Source organism: Stegostoma tigrinum, chromosome 26 (assembly GCF_030684315.1).
Source record: "Stegostoma tigrinum isolate sSteTig4 chromosome 26, sSteTig4.hap1, whole genome shotgun sequence".
Taxonomy (NCBI): Eukaryota; Metazoa; Chordata; class Chondrichthyes; order Orectolobiformes; family Stegostomatidae; genus Stegostoma; species Stegostoma tigrinum.
In genome coordinates, this window is record NC_081379.1 from 44,660,105 (window position 1) to 44,685,549 (window position 25,445).

The following is a 25,445-nucleotide window of genomic DNA, read 5'->3' on the forward strand; positions in this document are numbered from 1 at the left end:
CACAGGTTAGTATGTACTTTTCTTGCTCCATTTCCCCCAAAATCTCCTTTAACAACCATAAACAACAGATTCATGAGTTGAATGGCCTGCTTCTGCGATGTTCATGTTATATCTCTGCACCAACAAAAGCTTTGGCTTTCTTTTCAACTGATCCTACAAATGTTCACTGACCGACTTCACAGGCCACTGCTCATACCCCATTGTACTCTGATAGAATAACAACGTCTGACCCTATTCATCAGGAACAGGAGGTTTCAATTTTACAGGCTGGTAGAGAATGTGCCATGATATTGGGACCACATCTCATTGGATTTCAAAACTCACCGGTCTATTGCAAAATGCAATATATTTGTCATTTCTGATTTTTACGTTTAGCCGAGCTAAATGCAAACCTTACTGCAAGACATTAACAGAGGAAATAACTGCTCAAAAGTTATGCATTAGAATCTTTAAAAAAGAGCAGAGGGTGGAAGTCTTGATTAAAGAAACGCAAACGCTCAGTACTGCATAAAACAATCAATGGTACTGCAATGTAGAACAATTCAAGAATCACTGCTCAAGTCATTAGCTTACGGCATTTAGGCACTCAAATGACAGTATCCACCATAAATTGAGACTTAAAGGGAACTAATCCAGGGTTCCTGATAATGACTGAGACCCCTGATAACTTTTGCTCCAATGAGTGCCTGCCCTAGTGCCAGAAAATTGCGGTCATTTCCTGTTAGCTTAAACATTCAACCAGGACCAGCAACAAAACACCACACATGCCCAGTGGTAAAACTGGCACATGGATATTAAAAACATAAACAAGGACTGGTAGCAAAATAGCATTTGCAAAAAAGTAGTCTTCAGCAGAGCACAGGACTTTTAGGAATTCTATGTGTCTGCTTGAATGCTGCTTACCTGCTGAATGTTAATAAAAGAAATGCAAATAAGACTTATGAAAACAAATGCAGGACTCATGCTCATGCACTAACAGCCCTCCTCAGCATGCTAGCTCAGTATCAATAGCATTAATATCCTGAAGGTTCCTCTCCAAGCCACTGATCATACATTCTTGGAAGTACATCTCTAGAAGTGTATAAAGACAATAGGAGTGTACTTAAGAGGGAAATCAGGAGGGCAAAAAGGGGACCTGAGAAAATATTGGCAAACAGGTTTAAGAAGAATCCAAAGGGATTCTACCAATACATTAAAAAGACAAAAAAGGGTAAATAGGGAGAGAACAAAAGGCCCTTAAAAGATTAGCAACACCATCTGTGTGTGGAACCTCAGGAGATACTAAGCAAATATCTTGAGGTTGGTTCGCTCACCAGGTTTTCCACTACGAAGGAAACCCGGAAGTGAGGCAATTGATGTCAGCAGACCCCAGAGTTTAAAACCTAGGTGGGAAAACACACCAAAGTTTCATCGGAGGGCGCACTGAGGATGTTACTAAGCATGGTAACAAAACGCCTTGCAAAACAACAAACCAGCTTGATGAGCCAACCAACTTCAACACCCGCAACCCGAGCTACAGATCTACTCCAAAATCTTAGAAGTATTTTGTTACTATAAGACCATAAGACATAGGAGTGGAAGTAAGGCCATTTGGCCCATCAAGTCCACTCCACCATTTAAATCAAGGCTGATGGGCATTTCAACTCCACTTCCCTGCACTCTCCCCATAGCCCTTGATTCCTTCTGACAAATTCTTGATCTCAATCTCAGCCTTGAAGGCATCTTAACTCCGTGGCAATGAATTCCACAAGCCCACCACTCTCTGGCTGAAGAAATGTTGTCTCATTTTAGTTTTAAATTTACCCCCTCTAATTTTAAGGCTGTGCCCACGGGTCCTAGTCTCCCCGCCTAACGGAAACAACTTCCTATCGTCCACCCCTTCTAAGCCATACATTATCTTGTAAGTTTCTACTAGATCTCCCCTCAACCTTCTAAACTCTAATGAGTACAATCCCAGGATTCTTAGCCGTTCATCATACGTTAAACCTACCATTCCAGGGATCATTCGTGTGAATCTCCGCTGGACATGCTCCAGGGCTAATATGTCCTTCCTGAGGTGTGGGGCCCCAAAATTGGACACAGTATTCTAAATGGGGCCTAACTAGAGCTTTATAAAGCCTCAGAAGCACATCGCTGCTTTTATATTCCAACCCTCTTGAGATCAACGACAACATTACATTCGCTTTCTTAATCACGGACTCTACCTGCAAGTTAACCTTTAGAGAATCCTGGACCAACACTCCCAGATGCTTTTGTACTTGTGCTTTGCGAATTTTCTCACCATTTAGAAAATAGTCTATGCCTGTATTCTTTTTTCCAAAGTGCAAAACCTTACATTTGCTCACATTGAATTTCATCAGCCATTTCTTGGAACACTCTCCTAAACTGTCTAAATCTTTCTGCAGCTTCCCCAACTCTTCGGTACTGCCTGCCTGTCCTCCTATCTTTGTATCATTGGCAAACTTCGCCAGAATGCCCCCAGTCCCTTCATCCAGATCATTAATGTATAAGGTGAACAGCTGCGGCCCCAACACTGAACCACTCGTCACCGGTTGCCATTCCAAAAGAGCCTTTTATCCCAACTCTGCTTTCTGTCAGACAGCCAAGCCTCAATCCAAGCCAGTAGCTTACCTCAAACACCATGGGCCCTCACCTTGCTCAGCAGCCTCCTGTGAGGCACCATATCAAAGGCCTTTTGGAAGTCTAGATAGATAAGCATCCACTGGGTTTCCCCAGTGGATACTTGTTACCTCTTCAAAGAATTCTAAATAGGTTTGTCAGGCACGACCTCCCCTTACTAAATCCATGCTCACTTGTTCTAATCTGACCCTGCTCTTCCAGGAATTTAGAAATCTCATCCTTGACAATGGATTCTAGAATTTTACCACCTACCGAGGTTAGGCTAATCGACCTATAATTTTCCATCTTTTGCCTTGATCCTTTCTTAAACAAGGGGGTTACAACAGCAATTTTCCAATCGTCTGGGACTTTCCTTGACTCCAGTGACTTTTGAAAAGATCATGACCAAAGCCTCCGCTATTTCCTCAGCCACCTCCCTCAGAACTCCAGGATGTGGCCCAATCGGGGCCAGGAGATTTATCAATTTTTAGACCTTTTAGCTTTTCCAGCACTTTCTCTTTTGTAATGCCTACCATACTCAACTCTGTCCCCTGGCTCTCCCCGATTGTTGGCATACTACTCATGTCTTCCACTGTGAAGGCTGACGGCAAAGTACTTATTAGGTTCTTCAGCTTTTTCCTAATCTCCCATCACTAGCCTTCCAGCATCAATTTGGAGCAGCCCAATGTCTACTTTTGCCTCTCCTTTGTTCCTTCTGTATTGAAAGAAGCTTTTACTATCATTTGTAATATTACTAGCTAGCTTACCTTCATATTTGATCCTCTCCTTCCTTATCACTTTCTTGGTTATCCTCTGTTTTTGTCACCTTCCCAATCTTCTGATCTCCCAGTCCTGTTGGCCACTTTATAGGCTGTCTCTTTTTCTTTGATACATTTCCTGACTTCCTGTGTCAGCCATGGCTGTCTAATTCCATCCTGGATAATCTTTTTCTTTGGGATGAACCTCTGTACTGTGTCCTCAGTTACACCCAAAAACTCCTGCCACTGTTGCTCAACTGTCTTCTCCGCCAGGCACTGCTTCCAGTCGATTTTTGTCAATTCCTCTCTCGTGCTCCTGTAATTACCTTTATTTAACTGTAATACCATTACATCCAATTTTGCCTTCTCTTTCAAACTGCAGGCTTAACTCTACCACATTATGATCGCTGCCTCCTAAGTGTTCCCTTTAGTGGTCTTTTATAAAGTCTGGCTCATTAAATAGCACTAAGTCCAGAATAGCCTGCTCCCTTGTGGGCTCCATCACAAGCTGTTCCAAAAAGCCATCCTGCAAACATTCCATGAATTCCCTTTCTTTGGATCCACCGGCAACATTATTCACCCAATCCACCTGCATATTGAAGTCCCCCATGATCACCGTGACCTTGCCTTTCAGACATGCCCTATCTATTTCTTGGTGCATCTTGCGCCCCTGGTCCTGATCACTGTTAGGAGGGCTGTACATGACTCCCATTATGATTTTTTTGCCTTTGTGGTTTCTCAACTCCACCCACACAGACTCCAGATCCTCTGACCCTTTGTCATTCAGTGCCGTAGATTTAATTTCATTCTTAACTAACAAGGCAACCCTGTCCCCTCTGCCCCCCAGTTGCTCACCACCATCTTCTCATGGACAACTAGATATAGGCAATGAATCCAGGCCCATGTCCCATGAGGGAATAAAAACTAAACACCGACAAGTCACCAGAAACTATCAAATGTGCACACTGAATAAAGCTCTACTCTTAAGGCTCAATCTCTGCTAGGGCAGCTGAAGCAAGAGACATTGTTTTGTGGGTCAAATAGCTGACAACTGCAGACTAAGTTCACACATTCAAGTGGCCACTTGGTATGAATCTCTGCAGACATGGCCCCCACACACATTAAGAAATATGGCACCCTAAAGCATAGGACAACAAGGCGTGCAGTTGGATGAGCACAGCAGGCCAGGCAACATCAGGGGAGCAAGAAAGCTGACATTTTAGGTGTGGACCCTTCTTCAGAAATGGGGGAGGGGAAGGAAACTCTGCAATAAATAAACAGAGACAGAGGCGATGATGGAAGGTGTATAGAGGAGCAAATGTGTGGAGACACGACATTCAGGTCAAAGAGGCAAGGATGAAGCCAGTTCAGGTGAGTGTAGGTAGGGAGTTGGGATGTGGGTTGATCAGTGGGGACGGAGGGGCGGGTAGGTGGGAGGGAAGACCAACAGGTCAAGGAAGTGGGGATGATGCTAATAGGTAGGAAGTGGGTGTCAGGTCTGGTCAGCAATGTAGGCTCTGCTCCTCTACAAGTTGGGAAAACCAGAGGCTTGAAGACCGCTTTGTGGAACACCTACACTCAGTTCATGACAAAATGACTACACCTCCCAGTCATGAACCACTTCAACTACCCCACAACTCCTTGGCCGACATGTCCATCCTGGGCCTCCTCCAGTGCCATAATGATGCCACCCGAAGGCTGGGAGGAACAGCATCTCATATTCCGCTTGGGAAACTTGCAGCCCATTGGTCTCAAAGTGGACTTTACAAGCTTCAAAACCTCCCCACACCTGACCTCATCTCAAGACCAGCCCATCTCGTTCCTGTCTCCTGACCTGTCCATCTTTTCTCCCACTTGTCCGCTCCTCCCAGCTCACTGATCAAACCCCAACCCTATTTCCTACCTACTAGCTTCATCCCTGCCTCCTTGACCTGTCTGTCTTCCCTCCCATCTACCCGCCCCTTCCTCCTCACTGACCAACCCCCATCCCAACTCCCTACCTACACTCACCTTTACTGGCTTCATCCCTGCCTCCGTGACCTGTCCGTCTTGTCTCTATCTATCTGCTCCTCTATCCACCTTCCATCATCGTCTCCCCCCTCTGTTTATTTGAGAATCCCCTTCCCCTCCCCCATTTCTAAAGAAGGGTCCAGACCCAAAACATCAGCTTTCCTGCTCCTCTGATGCTGCTTGGCCTGCTGTGTTCATCCAGCTCCACACCTTGTTATCTCAGATTCCAGCATCGGCAGTTCCTACTATCTCACCCTAAAGCATAGGGATGCTTTTACAAACTACTCCAGGCAACATAGATTGAGATCTAAAAACTTGAAAAGGTCTGTCCTCTGGAGATAATGGGTGGAGTGACAGGAAAACTTTTGTTTGAAAAGAAAACACAGCAATTGATAATGACATGGACTCAATGACTAATGAAAGAGGTATTAGAAGCAGAGGCTATTACATTATTTCAAGGAGGAAACAAGATAGCACTTGAGAGAAATCAAGTTGTAGAGTTACAAACAAAAAAAAAACAGTAATGGGAATAACTGGATTGCTCTACTGAGATCTAGCAAAGACATAGGCTAAATGGTATCTCTAGCTGATATAGCTCGACTTCAATTCCCTCAAAAAAAATGTACAAAATATTTTAAAACTGCACCAGAATTTAATTACAATTACAGCTCCAGAAAATATCAATGAACAGATGGCCCCTTCCTGTCTGAAGATCACTTGTCGAATTAATTTATTTTGGTTCTTCAAATTTAAAAGACCTTGGAATTTGGTGAGGTCTCCTCCCCATACAGCTGCTGCAATATGGCAATCTGCAGCATCAGGGTCTTCTGATATTCTGGACTGGTGTTAACAACTCCACTAACTTTGTTCTTGGTATCATGTGTATGGATCTTCTCCATAAAGAGTTCTTGGTCAGGCTCGAAGTTCTTGGTCTTGTTAAAAACTACTGCCATAAACCTGACGTTTCACCCGTGTTGTACAGAAAGCAAAGATCCCAGGATGGTGGAAAGGTGGAACAATTTGCATAATCATAGTGGCTGGCTGTGCAAATCAAAGTTAACATCTGATCAGGACTGACTTAATTAACCATTAACTACTTCACTTAATGGGCAACATCTAATACAGAAGACAATGGCATCTCCTATTTCCTCTCAAATAATGATTTTGAACTTGTGTTATGATCCTGGCTTATGTAATTCAGAATTCCAATTAGTCAGAACTCCAAACTGAAATCTGGTTGATAGATAATATAATCTGTGTTTTTATAAAGTGGCCCTACACTGAGGCAGAAACTGTCAATGTTGCAAATTCTCTAATAAATACAAGCTTATTGACAAAAAAAACTAAAAAGGTCAATTTATTCTTACACAAACTCAAAAAGTTTTTGAAACTCAGTGTGTAATTTTATTAGTCCCAAAATTTGTTTACAAATTCAAGAAATCCCTTATGCGGCACCCAAAAGCACTCCTTTTAACATACACAAAATATTTTCCTAACAAGCTTAAAGAAAAATGAGACATTAACACCTACATTAGAAATGCTGATAGCTTCAAATAACCCCTTCAGAGTTTCGTCCCAACACTTCTGGGTTGGGACTAACTCCTTAAGTTAAGTTAATTAGCTTTGCTATATTCTCCCCTTTTCAGGAGCACTGTTCTTATACAGCCATCTTTCAACTAAAGGACTGCACGGAATTACCAAAAAGTAAAGCTGAAAAGTCTCTGTCTAAGCTATTAGCGCTTCCCCCAAGCTTAAAAATACTTCAGTCTTGAAATTTCTAATTAAAAAAACAGAAAAAGAGGGTTTAATTGTCTACTTTAGGATTTTACAACCCAACAAACAAAAGCCAATAAGGCTGCAAAGCAGCTCCCACACACTGTTTTAAAAGAAATCACCATTGCCACAGAAATACTTACAAGTTACTTATTAACTTCAGATCAGCAATGCATATTAATAAACTAAAATTCAAAAGCCAATTTAAAATAAAGACTTATGTAATCAAATAGTTCATATCACATTTTTCATCTCTACAGTACAAAACAATTGTTTAATGCCAAATGATTTTCTATCCACTATTTTGCTTTTACAAAACAAAAACCTTACGCATAAAATTAAGCCAAGCAGCAAGGAAATAAAAAATAACTTTTCAATCCAAGAAACTCTTGTCTAACATTTAATGAGTTTGCTATTCTTAATTATTTGGCACTTTACAGATACCACATGGTATGTAGTTTAGGCAGATACAAACAGTTAAGCTAGCTGATAATGGCCCCCTTAGGTCTGTGTGCTTCTCTTCAACAGCAACGCCATGACTGCCACCTTCATAGGATCTGTTAAAGATCCAGTTTGAAACTAGCCAACAATTAAAAACTTTGGCAAGACCAAAAACATTGTTTAGCTTATACCAGAAACTCCAGCCCTAGTTACCAATTTCATTTCTATCTTAACAACACACATTGCCTCCCACTCCCAAGGAGCTTTGAAGCAGATACAAGTGCGAGGTGATGCACTTTGGTAGGAGTAACCGGAAGGCAAAGTACAGGGCTAATGGTAAGATTCTTAGTAGTGTAGATGAGCGGAGAGATCTCGGTGTCCATGTACACAGATCCTTGAAAGTTGCCACCCAGGTTGACAGGGCTGTTAAGGCATAGTGTTTTAGCTTTTATTAATAGAGGGATCGAATTCCGGAACCAAGAGGTTATGGTGAAGCTGTACAAAACTCTGGTGCGGCCGCACTTGGAGTATTGTGTACAGTTCTGGTCACCGCATTACAAGGAGGACGTGGAAGCTTTGGAAAGGGTGCAGAGGAGATTTACTAGGATGTTGCCTGGTATGGAGGGAAGGTGTTACGAGGAAAGGCTGAGGGACTTGAGGCTGTTTTCATTAGAGAGAAGGTTGAGAGGTGACTTAATTGAAACATTTAAAATAATCAGAGGGTTAGATAGGGTGGATAGGGAGAGCGTTTTTCCTAGGATGGTGACGGCGAGCACGAGGGGGCATAGCTTTAAATTGAGGGGTGAAAGATATAGGACAGACGCCAGAGGTACTTTCTTTACTCAGAGTCGTAAGGGAATGGAACGCTTTGCCTGCAACGGTAGTAGATTCGCTAACCTTAGGTACATTTAAGTCATCATTGGACAAGCATATGGACGTACATGGAATAGCGTAGGTTAGATGGGCTCGAGAGTGGTATGACAGGTCGGCACAACATCGAGGGCCGAAGGGCCTGTACTGTGCTGTAATGTTCTATGCTCTAGATATTCAGGCCATCTTCAAAAGCACTTCAACCAAACTCTTACCCATTTAGTCTCTCAGGTTGGATTTATCTAATATTCTTCTTTCTGCCCTACGAGCCAAAATACATTCAAACTTATCTAAAATTCCGCTACTGCATCTTATGGTGTATGAAGTCTCTCACAGTCAGACAGTCATAAGGTATGTAATGTTTTTGAAGTTTGTGTCACATATAGACAGGGCGGTTAAAAAAGGTGTTTGGAATGCCTGGTTTTATGGCTCAGTCCTTTGGAGGACAGGAATTGGAAAGTCATGTTGAGTTTGTACAGGACATTGGCGAGGCTGCTTCTGGAATACTGTCTGGAAGCCCTGATATAATCAAGCTAGGGAGAACTCAGAAGAGATTTACGAGGATGTTGCCATGTACGGAAAGTTTGTTACAAAAGAAGGCTGAATAGGCTAGGTCCGGATTTCTTTGCTCTCCATCTTCGGTCCGCCTCCCCCTCTCTCCCTATTTATTCCAGTTCCCTCCCCCCATCCCCCTCTCTGATGAAGGGTCTAGGCCCGAAACGTCAGCTTTTGTGCTCCTGAGATGCTGCTTGGCCTGCTGTGTTCATCCAGCCTCACATTTTATTATCGCTGAATAGGCTTGGACTTTTTTCATTGGAGTATAATAGCAAGCTGAGAGGCAACTTGATAGAAGTTTATAAAATAATGAGGGGTATAGGTAGAGTTAACAATAGTTTTTTCCTTAGAAGGGGGGGGGGGAAATTGCAGGACTATGGGGTATATTTTTAAGGTGACAGGGCAGATTTACAAAACAAAAGACATGGAGGGGCAAATTTTTATTTTTGTTTACACTGTGGCTCATGCGTAGAATGAACTTCCTGAGGCAGTGGTGAATGCAGGTACAAATTACAAAATTTGAAAGACATTTGGATAAGTACATGAATAAGAAAGGTTTGGAGGGACATGGGCTTGGAGCAGGCAGGTGGGACAAGTTTAGTTTGGGTTAATGTTTGGCATGGGCTAGTTGGGCTTCAGGGAGCTGTTTCCATTTTTATTGGCTCAGGGTTTGATGCCAAAGTGCTGGAACCATTAATTAAATTTCCAATCTGAATTAACAATTTAGAAATCAATAAGGAGGGAGGCAACGGCCTAGTGGTATTATCACTGGACTCTTAATCCAGAGACCCAGAAAATGTTCTGGGAACCCAGGTTTGATTTCTGCCACAGCAGATGGCGAAATTCAAATTCCATAAAATATCAGGAATTAAGAATCTAACGATGACCATTGCCAGGAAGACATATCTGGTTCGCTAATGGTCCTTTAGGGAAGGAAACTGCCATCCTGACCTGATCTGGCCGAATGTAACTCTAAAATTGCCCTCTGGGCAATTAGTGATGGGCAATAAATGCTGACTGGTGAGGGATACCCTCATCCCATGAATGAGGAAAGAAAAGGATGAGATGGGTCAATAAAATTGGAGGAAGCAGCAAAGAAACTACAGAAAGATAAAAGCGATTCACTATGGATTCCGGACATCTGAAATAGTCATAATTGCTGGAGTAATTCAGTAGGCCTGCAATCTTCTGTCGAGAAAGAAAGAGTTAAGTTTAACCCAATATTCCTGAAAAGTCATATAGGGCTCAACTTATGTTAATGCTTGCTTTCTCCACAAAGCTGGCAGAACAGAGAGACTCAGACTCAATACTATGTTGTATGACACAATACATTTGTTTCAAGCACTAGTATACACTACACTAGGAAGAAACAACAGGCAAAATATTCCCCATTAATAGCAAAACAGATAAGAATGAAAACCCAAAGAGACAGTGGTCGGTAAGGATGATGGTTAATCAGCTTAATGATTGCAGAACAAATAAAGACTTGAACGTTGAGACATAAAAATCAATCTTCAGGGCTAAACACAAGGCAGTCAAAATAAAGCAATGGTTCAGAGTTATGAAAAAGAGTGTAACTTTAGTTTTTTGGCAGGAAGGCTGCTTCTGTGAAGTAGTCTCATGGACGGATATAAAATTAAAAAAAGAGCATGGAAAAGGTAAATCCTGACTAATATTATATAAATTGAAAATGCATAATAGAAATAGGTTTTAATTAGCAAAATGAAATTTGAAAAATGTTCTTCAGAGATAGCTATTAGTACATGGAAAGGACCACAGGAGCAGATGCAAACATTTTTAAGCAGACCAGGGTGTTGAAATGGGGCAAAACATCATCCAGAACTAAAAATGGGCTGACTAGCTTTCCATAAAATTAAAAAAAAAATCATTTAGTGTCACTGGTATTTTTTTTTTAAAACAAGTGAAATAGTGAAGAATGTTTAACTTGCCATTCAACATGACCCATTTGTGCACTTTCAGTTATTTATAATAACATTAAGACAAGTCCATCTTAGTTAATCACTTGTGATCACTACATAAGAAGGACAGTAAGTGAAATTGTGCTACTGTCACAAACCACTCCAAGTATTATAAAGCAGGCACAGCTAATAAAGATCAAAATACTGATGCTAGAAATCTGAAATAAAAATGAGAAATGCCAAAGAAACTCTGGTTTGACAACAGCTGTGGTGAGAGAAAGTCTGCTGCAGCTCTTCTTTAGATTACCAGACATGCATAACAAAGACTGTCAGTCAAGGAAGACTCCTGCAGTCTAAAACACACTGCATTCTTTTTGAAACAAAGCAATCAAAAAGTTTACAAAAAAGTGACAACCGCCACTTTTCAGATACCTTCCTACTTTCATTTTAGCTCACACAGAACCAAGCCCAGGTCAGACCCTAATGTACACGTACTTTACCAAATACAGCCAAATTGTGACTTATAACCACAGCCTTAGTCACTAAAAATCTAAAACAAACCCAAGTGCTTTTTAAAAAAACTATATCTTCATTTGCTATTCTGAATAACTTGCTAACTCCCCAACCAGCTTGAACAAAAAAAGACAACTAAATGTTGGCTGGAGTCAGCAGAATGCACACTAGTGGAGACTGAACTTCCTGTAACTTTACAAGTGTGGTTTTCATCAGCGGATGTCTACGTTAGGGAGTGCCTTTGAACCTATTGTGGAAAATGAGAATCGAGCGTATGAATCTGATAACAAAATGCTGAAACTCTTTTTGAAGCAACTACATGGTGAGTTTACTGCTTGCAGTAAATTAGGGGGGAAAAAAAAAGAGAAATAGGCCAAATAGAATTCTAGTTACTCCCCCTTCCCCAGAGTAACTTAACTGCACAAGAATGAGAGAAAATAGTGCCCAGAACACCACAAATAAACTGCATGAATCTAAGAAACCGACACAGATTCACCATGATCCCTTCAGAGGACTACTGCCTTAAATGCACATTGATACAAGTCAGCCTAAATTTTCATGACCATACTCGTACACAAGAATTTTTAAAATTAATTTCATATAGGTTATCCACTTCCTCTTATTGCATGAGACAGAGGAAGGCAGTATATCAGTATTTTTTCTACATGATATTTTGAAACAGATGAATTCTAATAATTTATGCTCAACCAGCAAAAAGTTGTGAAAATGCTGCTTTCCATTTTTATTGCATTTAACTTAAAATAGCTTTAACAATTATGACAGATGAATTAATTCTGAACCAAAGCCTCAAAACTAAGTTAGTTTTAAAATGCATAAAACACCCTGGTGTGATAGCTCTGCTGTCTCAAGGTTAAGAAGAATTGGGAGTCAAAGAGAGAGATTTAAGTTCATAACCCAAACTGACATTGAGAGAATGCACAAATATCAGAGGTGTTGCCTTTGGGATGAGAATTTAAAATTGAGACTCTGTCATCCCCTCTAGTGAGCATAAAAGGGTATTATTTTGATGGGTTGAAGTGGTACCCCATAAAAACAACTTATTTTACCATATATTGGCGAGATAGCAGCGTTGCGGTAAAGAACAGTAAAGCACAGGAATAGGCCCTTCAGTCTTCCAAGACTGCGCCAACATATGATGCCTTTCTAAACTAAATACGGTGCCTATATAGTGTGTCCAATGTCCCCCTATCTATTCGTGCTTATTCATTTATCTGTCAAGATGCCTCTTAAGTGTTGTTATTGTATTAGCATCCACCACCTCCTCTGGCAACACTTTGCAGGCATTTAACACCCACTGTACATTAAGAAAAACACTCATCTTTAAACTTACCCCACTTTTACCTTAAACTTACTTCATCTTGTAACTGACATTTCTATCCTAGGGAAGAAAACCGTCCATTCCTCAATTTTGTAACACCATTGGACTAGTACGCCAAAACTCTAGTATAAAAGCTCTTGTGGTGCAGTGGTAGCGTCCTAACTTTGGGCCACTACGGCTGGGTTCAAGTCCTACCCGCTCCAGAAATGTGTAACAGCAACTCTGATTAGGTTGATCACAAAATGTTGTCTGGTCATTTATTATACTTCTATTTCTGGGACCTTTTGAGGAACAGGACAGCATTGTCAATAGCGACTATAATTCAAAAGTATTAATGGGCTGTGAATTGCTTTGGCACATCTTGAGGTTAAAGGAACTAAGATTTTATTCAGTTTCCATAGTTTATTCCTCAACTACCAAAGGCAGAGTTCAACAGACCGATGTGCACAATCTTTTCATGATCAGCATCCAAATGGTTGGTCTTCATTAAAAGATAGATAATTTTCCTACTCGTCCCCATTTGCCTACTGGATTACTTTAGACAATGACGACAAAACAGTCAAATAAGCAGAAAATCAAAGGCAAGCTAATAGTCAAACAGAATTTTTATTGGTAGCGGCATTCTATGGCCATTTAATTGCTTTACAAAACTTTATTGAAGTCTACTACAACTTTGACCAGGAATCAGGCGAGTTCCAATACAACATTTCTAGCACTGTAGAGATAAAAGGGCTACATGCTGTCACCGGCCATTCAGCATTTGGCACTGGTTGAAGGCAGAATATAAAGCATGATTGGGAAAAATACCTACCTAAAGCACAGTTACCATTCTGATAAAATAACGAGGTTCCAAGTAGAGCCTAGTCACATAGTTGACTACTGAAGAAAGGCGACTGGTTAAGAAAGAGACAGTTTTTCATCTTGTACTCCATCAGGGCAGAATCACCAGAATACTGAATTGCAAAAGGAACAATTTAAAAAAAGGAATGAGAAAACGGTACTGATTGGTTAGGATGCTGCCACGGAGAATGCACCAGGGAACAGTAAACTTCCAAGCTTTTTGTTAAATTCAAACCAGACCAAAAAGAAACCAACCCTGTGTTTATCCAGGCCCACACTTTGTTATCTAAGAAACCAACCCAGATTGGTCAGGCATTGCCAGGGAATGGGTGCCTCTCAAAACTATAGATTGAGAAAAACTGCAATGAGAGGCCAAGAGACAATATATACAGATTCTAGCAAGAGCAAGAGAGCTGCTATGAGAGTGTGACCGATAATTTCAAGTGTAATTCTTAGCACAATCAAGGTTGTTTAAAACAACAACAACAGAAATTGCTGGAAAACTCAGCAGACCTGGCAGCATCTGTAGGGAGAAAGCAGAGTTAACAAGGTACGCTCACCATGTTTAGAGCATGTTGTTTAATTCTAGACTCACACTTAAAGGTTGGCAAATTAACTTTCGCAAGCTTAGAGTAGCTCAACAGAGTCCATACTCTGCCTGTTGCAAACAGCCAGAGAGACTTGTTTGATTCACTTCTAGTGATGTCATAATAAAAGGGTCTTATTCTCATCTTTGTGGCTAGTCTCAGTAATGGTGGCCGTAACTACTACCAAACCGCACATGGTTCACTGATGGCCTTTAATAAAGGAAAATTTTGTCATCCTTTCTGGTTTGGTTCATGTGTGATTCCAGACCCACAGTAATAAGAGTGACTCTTGATTGCTCCCTGAAACGGCCTGGAAAGCCAATGATAATTAGGGATGGGCAACAAATTCTGATATTGCCTGAGATAGCCACATCCTATTTAAAGAACAAAAATATACATTGTCACCAGTGAACCTGCTTATAAAACTTTTACCAGCTGCTTTGAAAAATGTTCAGTTACAAAAACAAAACTAAACCACCTTCTTTCAAACTGAGTGCCCCTATAAAAAGGCATTATTACAGCTACTAGGTTAGAGGGGTAGACAGTGGAAACTGCAAACAGCAAATTTGAAAACACCCGCTGGCAGCAATCTGAATTAACTGCTAGAACTAGTTTCATTCTAACTTAGATATCCTGTCTAGATATTAAACTGAAATGCCATAGGAAGTGATGTCACAAAACCAAAGACACAGTATGTTAGTGAATTGTGCCTTGCAATGCAAAGATCAAGCAGGATGAATTTATTCTAAATGAACAGTGAATACCGTCCAAAGCAATATAAATGTCATCACTGTCCCATAGAAGAGAGAGCGGGAGAGAGAGAAAAGACAGACAGGATGGGGGATGAAAAAAAAAAGGGAGAGAAAAAAAAACAAAGATCAAGAATGACAACATGAGCAAGAAAACTGGTGGTTTAACTTGAGGGTTGCTATGCCTCAGGCCATAGACGAGGTTGAGGAGCAGAAACCAAATCATTGTTAAAACAGGTAACCCAAACTTAATGCAATCTAATACAAATGAACGTGACTATATATACAGACCATAAGGCTAAGAAATCAAACAAACCAGTTCTTAACAGTATGCACAGAGCACAAAACTCCAAACTTAAGGGAATAATACAGACTGGAAGCTGAACGCATCATACAAAGGCTTTTAGCTCCACGAAAACAGAGACCATCAGTCTCGCCTGGTTAAAAGTTTAATTAAACCATAACACTCGAATTATAATCTTGTGCTGCTAAAACTTATACCTGCTTACAAATGCGTACTGAAGGAAATGCAGATTGATTATGCAAATTTTAACTGACTTACTAGACTGTAGAAGAAGGTGGCATACCTCACATTAGAGTTACACCATTTAAGTAGAGATGTCGGGGAGCATGTCTTCCAACTAAATAGTGGATACTAGGAGTCTCACCCTAAAAAGCTGTTGAGGCTAGAATAATTATTAAATTCAGTCATGAAATTGCTTAGCTTTTTTTTAAATAGGTGAGTGTATTAAAGGGCTACGAAACCCAGGGAGGCAAGATGGAGTGAAAAATCAGCCATGATCTATTTGACTGTTCCACCACACAGTGCTGATCCCATCCCATTACGGTGTACAAAATGATTATGTAATGGATATTTTGTAGAACTGTAGTATCAAAAAGTGGCAAGAGAGTGGCTATTGTACATAAAGCAATATTCAAATCAACGCATTTCAAGGAATAAACTTTAAGATGAGTTGATAAATATCAACCAAAAGTCATGTATTCTAGGACAGACTCAAAACAAAAAAAATCAGAAGCTTTATATGCGATGACTTCTTCAATCTCCATAATCTTCCAAAATTGAACATTACTGATCGAACTGAAGTCCATATATAAATGTTTGAGGAAGGTTCACTTGTTCCAAAACATTAACTGATTTCTCTCCACAGATGCTGCCAGACCTGCTGTGCATTTTTAGCAATTTCTGTTTTTGTTTCCTACTTAGAGCATCCACAGTTCTTTGTTTTTATTTTCCACTGTGTTCAGTTCCTACTATACAGTCACCATTGGTGTAGTCAAATTCCCACTTAACTCTGCCCATCACAAGAATAGCATAATTAAAGTGTGCCAATTTGAAGAAAACAACCGACTGGTTTGGTTCTTATGCTCACATGCAGAGTCTCTAACAACTGCCGCTTCCAATAGTTGCATACACCATTGGAACAGGTCCAATTTGGTCAAAAGTCTCCTAATTTGTGTGAAAATGTGGAAATAACAAGGCTGTGGAGTATTCAATCCTATGGGAACTTTTACCTATGGCTTATGGATACAAATCACACCGCACTTTCAGATGAGTTCACTGTCAAGATTATTGACAACTGGCATGGAACAAAGAAAATCTGATTCTTAAGAGCACCTAATGGATATTCAATCAAATGCTGAAGATACCACAAGTATTTTCTTTTGCCAGAGACAAGCTTTAACTGTTTTATGAGCTTTCTTGTGGAAATGGGCACACCCAGCTTGTAAACCAAGATAGAATTAATTGCTTTGTCTCAAGAATTTTCTTGGGTTCTCTCTACAGAGCAAGACAAGCCCATTAGACAATGACACAATGATTCTCAAGCCTGTACTTTGGACAGCCTCAGCATCCAATTTAAACAAACACGCTATTGACTGCTCCATTAAGTGGCCTCCAAATAAAATTTGTAGGAATAAAAAGCATTAGACCCTGATATGGGATAAGTGAAAAGTGGACTCACGTGGAGGTGATGGTTCGAAATCGTTCTTGCCCAGCTGTATCCCAGATCTGCAACTTTACTTTCTCTCCATTGATTTCCACAGTTCTTATTTTAAAATCTACCCCTATCGTAGTAATATAGCTGCCTGTGAACATAAAAGGAAAACAGTATAAATGCTCAATGTTCAACAAAGAATGTTCTCACTTATGCTGAGAATGGAGATGGCCCTTAACACAGTGCAGAAACGAACCTTGGGTAACATTTTCAATTCCAAAACAAAGCTGGAGGGGGGAATTAGGCCTTTTAGTCAGCATCTTCAGATTGTGGCAGGATTTTTCACTGAGTGTTGTGGTTACATAACTAGGGTACCATTTCACCTATGTACTGTATAAGCAGGCTTAAGCCGTTCAAAATTAACTAAAGTTGGGCTGCTGATGGCAGATCAAAGCAACACTCCACCAAGGCTGCACAAAAAAACCCAAACAACTGGGTAGATGTTACACTGAACATTATGTAGGGAGGGAAAGCAAGAGATGTTCAGTTCACCTCAATATTTCCTAGCAAACTGGAGTTCCTCCCAGCAGCAAAACAGAAAATGAGAGCATATTCCTCTAACTCAGCAGGCCAGAGTGGTGGTTGATCAGTACAAGGAAGGCAACGCCAACACGGTGTAACTTCACTTGACATCTGCGTGAAGTTAGAATTATCGGAAGATCTTTTGATTATGTGGTACGATTTCTGGAGAACATCTATCAGGACTGACAAGACTCAAAATGGAAGAGAGAAGAATTTACTCTCCCAAATATCAACATGAGCAATAAATCAGGTATAGGAAATATTAAGAGGAAACAATGTACAGACCAATAGGACACCCAATTCACTCTCTTAAATTCATCGTATTGTCGTAAAAACAGGTTCTTCCTTACTTCTTTGGGAATGGTGGGGGGCCATGGGGAAAATTGGCAAAAGTACAAAAAGAGGGTCAAATTAAATGTGACAGAACTCACTGAGAAAACAAAACCAATAAAAGCCTGTTCCTGTACATTATAAACACTACGATAAAAAAGTGGATTGTAAAAGCATGCACAATAGTTTCCTGCATGTGGGAGTATAATGCAGTAAGTGCTAATATCAAAAACACACTGATTGTACAGACTAATGTACTTACAACATACAACCTCAGTATTCTGTGACCTCTAGCGTGAGTGTACGCATTTAACTGGCTCTCCCTCTCTCTAACGGAGGTCAAGCAGTGCCTCAATAATGGTCTCAAGAGGGCTAAAGTCCATAGCTATTTGATCAGAGTTTAGCCTATCACTAAACTTCACACACGCAGTACAAGAGATTCAAATGCAGAAAGAACTGGTCTTGAACTAAGACTCCATCCTTCAGATACCTGTAGAACACAGGTAGCTAGGTCTCTTGCTGCTGCTGCTATTCATGATATTTTTTTAAAAATGCCAAACCCATTCTCATTGTCATTTTCTATTTATATATCACGACAGTGACTACATTGCGAAAGTACATAGTTGAGCTATAAAGAGCTTTTGATAACATAAAAAAGGTGTTATATGGATGCAAGCATTTTTTTCCATATTGATTCAGAGACAATAATAACCCTAACTCAGACCTTGGCTCATAGACAAGGTTTAAAGAAGCACAAGTCCCATTAGCCAGTTTAGATGGGTGTGAAAGATCCCATGGCAGTACTTCAGTGGACCACTAAGTTCTTCCAGTACCATTGCAAACGTCTTTCCCTCAACCTGTGCTTTCCTTTCATCACTATCTGTACTCCTTTCTGTCCTGTTACCCATACTCTACTTTTTAAAACAAAATTTCAATGGCATTAATACCTTTGTAATTGAGAGTTGTGATAATGAAAAGCAGCCTATTAAAAAAAGTCCTCTTGCTTCTTGCAAGTTTTAAGAGATATCAGATATAACTGTCAAAAACAAAATGGAACTGCATGAACAAACAAGACAATGATGTGTGTGGACAGCTAACAGCTTTATAGTAATAACAAAGAGGATTGAGGAGGGCAGAGCGGTGGACATGATCGACATGAACTTCAGTAAGGCATTCAACACGGTTCCTTATGGTAGATCGGTTTGAGAGATTAGATCACAGAATACAGGGAGAACTAGCCATTTGGATACAGAACTGGCTTGAAGGAAGAAGACAGATATTGGTGATAGAGGTTTGTGTTTCAGATTGGAGACCTATGGCCAGCAGTGTACCACAAGGATCACTGTTTATCGTCATTTACGTAAATGATTAGGATGTGAACGTTGGCGGTATGGTTAGCACGTCTGCAGATGACACCAAAACTGGAGGTGAAATTGAACAGCGAAGAACATTACTTCAGAGTACAACAGCATCTTAATTCAGATAGGCCTCTGGGCCAAGGAGTGACACATGGAATTTAATTTAGATAAACTTGAGATGCTGCATTTTGGAAAGGCAAATCAGGGCAGGGCTTCTCCATTTAGTAGTAAGAACCTTGAGTGTGTCACTGACCAGAGACCTTGGAGTGCAAGTTCATAGCTCCTTGAGTGGAGTTGCAGGTAGATAGGATAGTGAAGGGAGGGTTTGGTATGCTTGCCTTTATTGGTCAGTGTCTTGACTGTTGCAGTTGGGAGGTCATGTTGCGGTTGTACAGGACATTGGTTAGGCCACTTTTGGAATACTGCGTGCAATTCAGGTCTCCCTGCTCTAAGAAGGATGTTGTGAAACTTCAAAGAGTTCAGAAAAGATTTACATGAATGCTGCTAGGGTTGGAGGGTTTGAGCTGTAGGGAGCATTGGAGGCTGAGGGGTGACCTTATACAGGTTTATATAATCATGAGGGGCATGGATAGAAGTGAATAGACAAGGACATTTGCCTGGGGTGGGAAGATTTAAACAAAAAAAAGGGATCTAAAAAAGGAGCAATTTTTTCCCCCCACACAGAGGATGGTACATACATGGAACAAGCCACCAGAGGAAGTGGTAGAGGCTGGTACAGTAATGACATTTAAAAAAGGTATCTAGATGGGTATATGAATAGGAAGGGTTTAAGAGGGATATGGGTCGAATGGGACTAGATTAATTTAGGATATCTGGTTGGCATGGACGAAAAGGGTCTGTTTATGTGCTATACAACTCTGACTCTACTCAACTCTCCTGAAACATTTTAACAAAGAAAATTCTACTGGCAGCCAGACCCAGCAAGTTCATAATCATAAACTGGCATAAACTATGGGATTCTCACTCAATCCACTTCCTCAGTTGCGTACATAAGTTTTACGTCACCAGGACAACTTAATTGCCTAGGAGTGCTTGTGACTCAGTACAATAGCAGAAGTGAGATGGTGATAATTTCAACAGTAGTAGGGCTTGAGAAGGATAAGGATAAGTAGACTTGAGTGCCAGAGTGAATGTAATGGAAACTGATGAAAGAATTAACTGAATAGTCAAGATTTGGAAAGTAAAGAACAAAAATAAAAACACTAAAAATACTTAATTTATATAGTGTCTCCAATGCCTCCTAGCACAAAGATAATTACTCAAAGCATAATCAATCACTTGTAATATAGGAATCCTGGCAGCTAATTTGGACACAGTACTCACTAAACAGCAATGTGAAAATGACCAAATAATCTTTTAGTGTTACAGACTGATGGAAAAATAATGGCCAGTTCAATCAAGCAGAATCCTGTGCTTCAGAATAGTAAACTGGCAAATTTGGTTTCTCAGGAGGGCAAACTGGGGAGTCTCAGTATTTTTTCTCCCCCACATTCTTTCATAGGATGTGGGATGGTGAGTCATTTGCTGTCCATCTCTAAATGCCCCAGAACTAAATGCTTTGCTCAGCCACTTCAGAAGGCAGTTAAGAATCAACACATTGCTGTCTGAGAGTACGGAATCACACATAGGCCACATCAGCAGGAAAGAAAAGGAAATCTGCTATAAAAAGAGACAAGTGAAACTGATGAGAGTTTCATTAAAATAATTAATGGATAATAGATTAAGTGGCACCCATACTGAGACTAGCTTTATACTCCAGATTCATTAACAGTATTTAAATGCCACCAGTTGCTACAATGGGGATTTGAACCCATGTACTCAGAGAATTAGTCTGAAGCGGTAAGTCGCTAGTTCAGTCGCTTGATCATTACGCCTATTCTGCTGCACCAGAGTCTCAGCGTGGATTGCAAGCTCAAGTTGTAGTGAGACTTTAACTGACAACTTTCTAACTCAGAGGAATGTATTACCATGAACAATGGCTAGTAGTAAATAATGGGTTGGTAAGAGAAAGGCATCCCGAGAAACAAATAAATCATAAAAACAGAACTGTTGCAAGATAAAAATTGTAGCTTGCACAAGATTATGTACTATTTAAATTAGAGAACTCTACAAATGTGAACATGATGATTTACAAAAGAATGCTTACCAGAAAATGTGTTATCTGCAAATCGCAGCAGCAGACTGCTTTTCCCCACACCTGCAAAGACAGAGCAGGACAGTCAAGAGAACAGTACCTGATCAAATAAAAACATAGTACGCTTACTGGAATGAGAAGGTCACTGACAATCCCTCATTCAACTACAAATGTGGGAGAGGGCTGAACCAAGATTACAATCAGGCTCAATATATTGGAAGTGAAAATGTACAAGTACACAACTTGGCAAAGAACAGAACAAGAATAAGAATGAAAAGGAAGCTTCAATTTTGCATCATTCCCATGGTGACAAACATGTGCCATGAAAAAGCAAAACAGGAACCTGGCCACAGAAAACAGATAATGCCAAATCAGCTGTGGATTGGCAGGGAGGATCTGTTGCAAATTATCGAAAAAAAATCAATATCCAAAGAGGATTGATACTTAAGAGAATGAAAAAAAAAGTGACTGCTCTCCGTTTTCAACAGTAAATGTGCTATTTGGGGCCTAATAAATGCTTTCTGCTGGTTTCAAAAAGGGGATTAAAACAATTGATGAGCCAACTACAAATCCACGCTCATATAAAGCAAGAAGAAAATGAAAAAAAAAGTGGTGGAGAAACTCAGCAGCTCTGGCAGACCTTCCGGGGGCGGGGGGGGGGGGGGGGGGGGTGCGGTGATGGTGGTCTCTCTCAATCGGTGCTGTCAGATTTGTCAGGTTCCTCCAGCAATTTATGTTTTTGTTTCAGATTTCCAGAACACGACAGCGCAGTACAGGGCCTTTGGTTCTCGATACTGCGCCGACCTGTGAAACCAAACTGAAGCCCATTTAACCCATGCTATTCCATTATTATCCAATGACTATTTAAATGCCCTTGGTGAGTCTAATGTTGCAGGCAGGGCATTCCACGCACTTACTGCTCTCCGCGAAGAGAACGTATCTCTGACATCTGTCCTATATCTTTCACCCCTCAATTTAAAGCTATGCCCCCTCGTGCTTGCTGTCACCATCCCAGGAAAGAGGCTCTCCCTATCCACCCTATCTAACCCTCTGATTATTTTAAATGTTTCAATTAAGTCACCTCTCAACCTTCTCTCTAATGAAAACAGCCTCAAGTCCCTCAGCCTTTCCTTGTAACACCTTCCCTCCATACCAGGCAACATCCTAGTAAATCTCCTCTGCACCCTTTCTTACACATCCTTCCTATAATGCGGTGACCAGAACTGTAGGCAATACTCCAAGTGTGGCCGCACCAGAGTTTTGTACAGCTGCAACACAACCTCGTGGTTCTGAAACTCAATCCCTCTATCAATAAAAACTAACACACCATACGCCTTCTTAACAACCCTATCAACCTGGGTGGCAATTTTCAGGGATCTATGCTTACGGGCACCGAGATCGCTCTGCTCATCCACAATACCAAGAATCTTACCGTTAGCCCAGTGCTCTGTATTCCTGTTACTCCTCCCAAAGTGAATCATCTCACTTTTCCGCATTAAACTCCATTTTCAACCTCTCAGCCCAGCTCTGCAGCTTATCTACGTCCCTCTGTAACCTGCAACATCCTTCGTCACTATCCACAACTCCACCGACCCTAGTGTCATCTGCAAATTTACTAACCCACCCCTCTACGCCCTCATTCAGGTCATTTATAAAAATGACAAACAGCAGTGGCCCAAAACAGATCCTTGCTGTACACCACTAGTAACTGAACTCCAGGATGAGCATTTTCCATCAACCACCATCCTCTGTCTTCTCCCAAACTAGCAAATTTCTGATCCAAACTGCTAAATCACCCTCAATCCCATGCCTCCGTATTTTGGGTAATAGCCTACCATGGGGAACCTTACCAAACGCTTTACTAAAATCCATGTACACCACATCAACTGCTTTACCCACCTGCTTGGTCACCTTCTCAAAAGAACAAGAAGGTTTGAGAGGCATGACCTACCCTTCACAAAAGCGCATTGACTATCCCCAAATTATTCTTTGCTCTGATTATAAATCCTCTCTTATAATCCTCTCCAACACTTTACCCACAACTGAAGTAAGGATCACTTGTCTATAATTACCAGGATTGTCCCTCCTCCCCTGCTTGAACTAGGCTATCCTCCGGTCTTCCAGCATCATTCCCAAACATAATGATGACAAAGATCAAAGCCAAAGGATCTGCAATCTCCTCCCGAGCTGCCCGGAGAATTCTAGGATACATCCCATCCAGCCCAGGGGACTTATCTATTTTCACACTTTCCAGAATTGCTAACACCTCCTCCTTGTGAGCCTCAATCCCGCCTAGTCTAATAGCCCGTATCTCAGTATTCTCCTCGACAACATTTTCATCAGTATTCATACAGGAAAAAGACAAATATTCATTTAGCACCTCTCCTATCTTTTTGGACTCCATGCACAACTTCCCACTACTGTCCTTGACTGGCCCTAATTTTACTCTAGTCATTCTTTGGCTCCTGGCATACCTATAGAAAGCTTTAGGGTTTTCCTTAATCCCACCTGCCAAAGACTTCTCATGTCCCCTCCTGGCTAACTTGCAATTCTCAAGCACTCTAATTGAGCCCTCACACCTCATCTTTACATAAGCCTCCCGCTTGTTGATAAGAGTTTCAACTTCTTTAATCAACCACGGTTCCCTCGCTTGACCACTTCCTGTCTGCCTAAAAGGTATATGCTTATCAAAGACATGCATTAGTTGTTCCTTGAACAAGCTCCACATTTCAATTGTGCCCGACTCCTGCAGCTTCCTTCTCCAGCCTATGCATCCTAAATCTTGTCTAATTGCCTCATAATTGCCTTTCCCCCAGCTATAACTATTGCCCTGCGGTATATACCTATCCCTTTCCATTGCTAAAGTAAACATAACCGAACTGAGGTCACTATCACCAAAGTGCACACCTACCTCCAAAATCTAACACCTGGCCTGGATCGTTACCCAGTACCAAATCCAAAGTGGCCTCACCTCTTGCTGGTCTATCTGCATACTGTGTCAGGAAACCCTCCTGCACACGTTGGACAAAAACTGACCCATCTAATGTTCGAGCTATAGCATTTCCAGTCAATATTTGGAAAGTTAAAGTTCCCATAACAACTACCCTGTCATCATCACTCCAATCCAGAATCATTTTGGCAATCCTTTCCTCTACATCTCTGGAACTTCCGAGGCCTATAGAAAACTCCCAACAGGGCGAATTCCCCTTTCTTGTTTCTAACATCAGCCCATACTACCTCAGTAGACGAGTCCTCATCAAACATCCTTTCTGCCACCGTAATGCTGTCCTGGACTAATAATGCCACACCTCCCCCTCTTTAACCACGTTCCCTGATCTTACTGAAACAAACATCTAAACCCCAGAAAAAGCAACAACCATTCCTGTCCTTGCTCTGTCCATGTCTCTGCAATGGCAACGGCAACAAAGTGCCAGGTACCAACCCATGCTGCAAGTTCACCCATCTTATTCCGGATGCTCCTGGCACTGAAGTAGACACACCTCAAACTACCTTCCTGCCTGCCGGTACACTCTAGGTGACCTCTAAACCTTACTTATGACTTCACTACTCTCAACCTCCTGGACACTGGAGCTACAATTCAGGTTCCCATACCCCTGCTGAATTAATTTAAACCCTCCTGAACAGCAATAGCAAATTTCCTCTCAGGATATTGGTACCCCTCTGGTTCAGGTGTAGAACATCCCTTCTGTAGAGGTCCCACCTACCCTAGAATGAGCCCCAATTATCTAGGTATCTGAATCCCTCCCTCCTACACCATCCCTGCAGCCACGTGTTCAACTGCTGTCGCTCCCTATTCCTCACCTCACTAGCACATGGCACGGTTAACAAACCAGAGATGACAACCGTTTGTCCTAGCTCTAAGCTTCCACCCTACTCCCTGAATTTCTGCCTCACATCCCCATCCCTTTTCCTACCAACTTCATTGGTGCCTATGTGGACCACGACTCGGAGCTGCTCCCCCTTCCCGTTGAGAATCCCGAAAACACGTTCCGAGACGTCATGGACCCTGGCACCTGGGAGACAACACACCAACTGCGAGTCTCTCTTGTTCCCACAGAATCTCCTATCTGT

At 41.2% G+C, this 25,445-nt stretch overlaps 1 protein-coding gene across 2 annotated transcripts in view; it reads right to left on the reverse strand.

Moving 5' to 3' along the window:
• rab35b (RAB35, member RAS oncogene family b) overlaps nucleotides 1-25,445 on the reverse strand; it is a 72,520-nt gene that overhangs the window by 23,950 nt on the left and 23,125 nt on the right. For both annotated transcript variants that reach the window (XM_048556542.2, XM_048556541.2), the window contains exons 2-3: nucleotides 21,366-21,416; nucleotides 16,956-17,079 (exon numbers count right to left, since the gene is read on the reverse strand). In XM_048556542.2, the coding sequence (XP_048412499.1) occupies nucleotides 16,956-17,079; nucleotides 21,366-21,416 (175 nt within the window). The remainder of the gene's footprint in view (nucleotides 1-16,955; nucleotides 17,080-21,365; nucleotides 21,417-25,445) is intronic.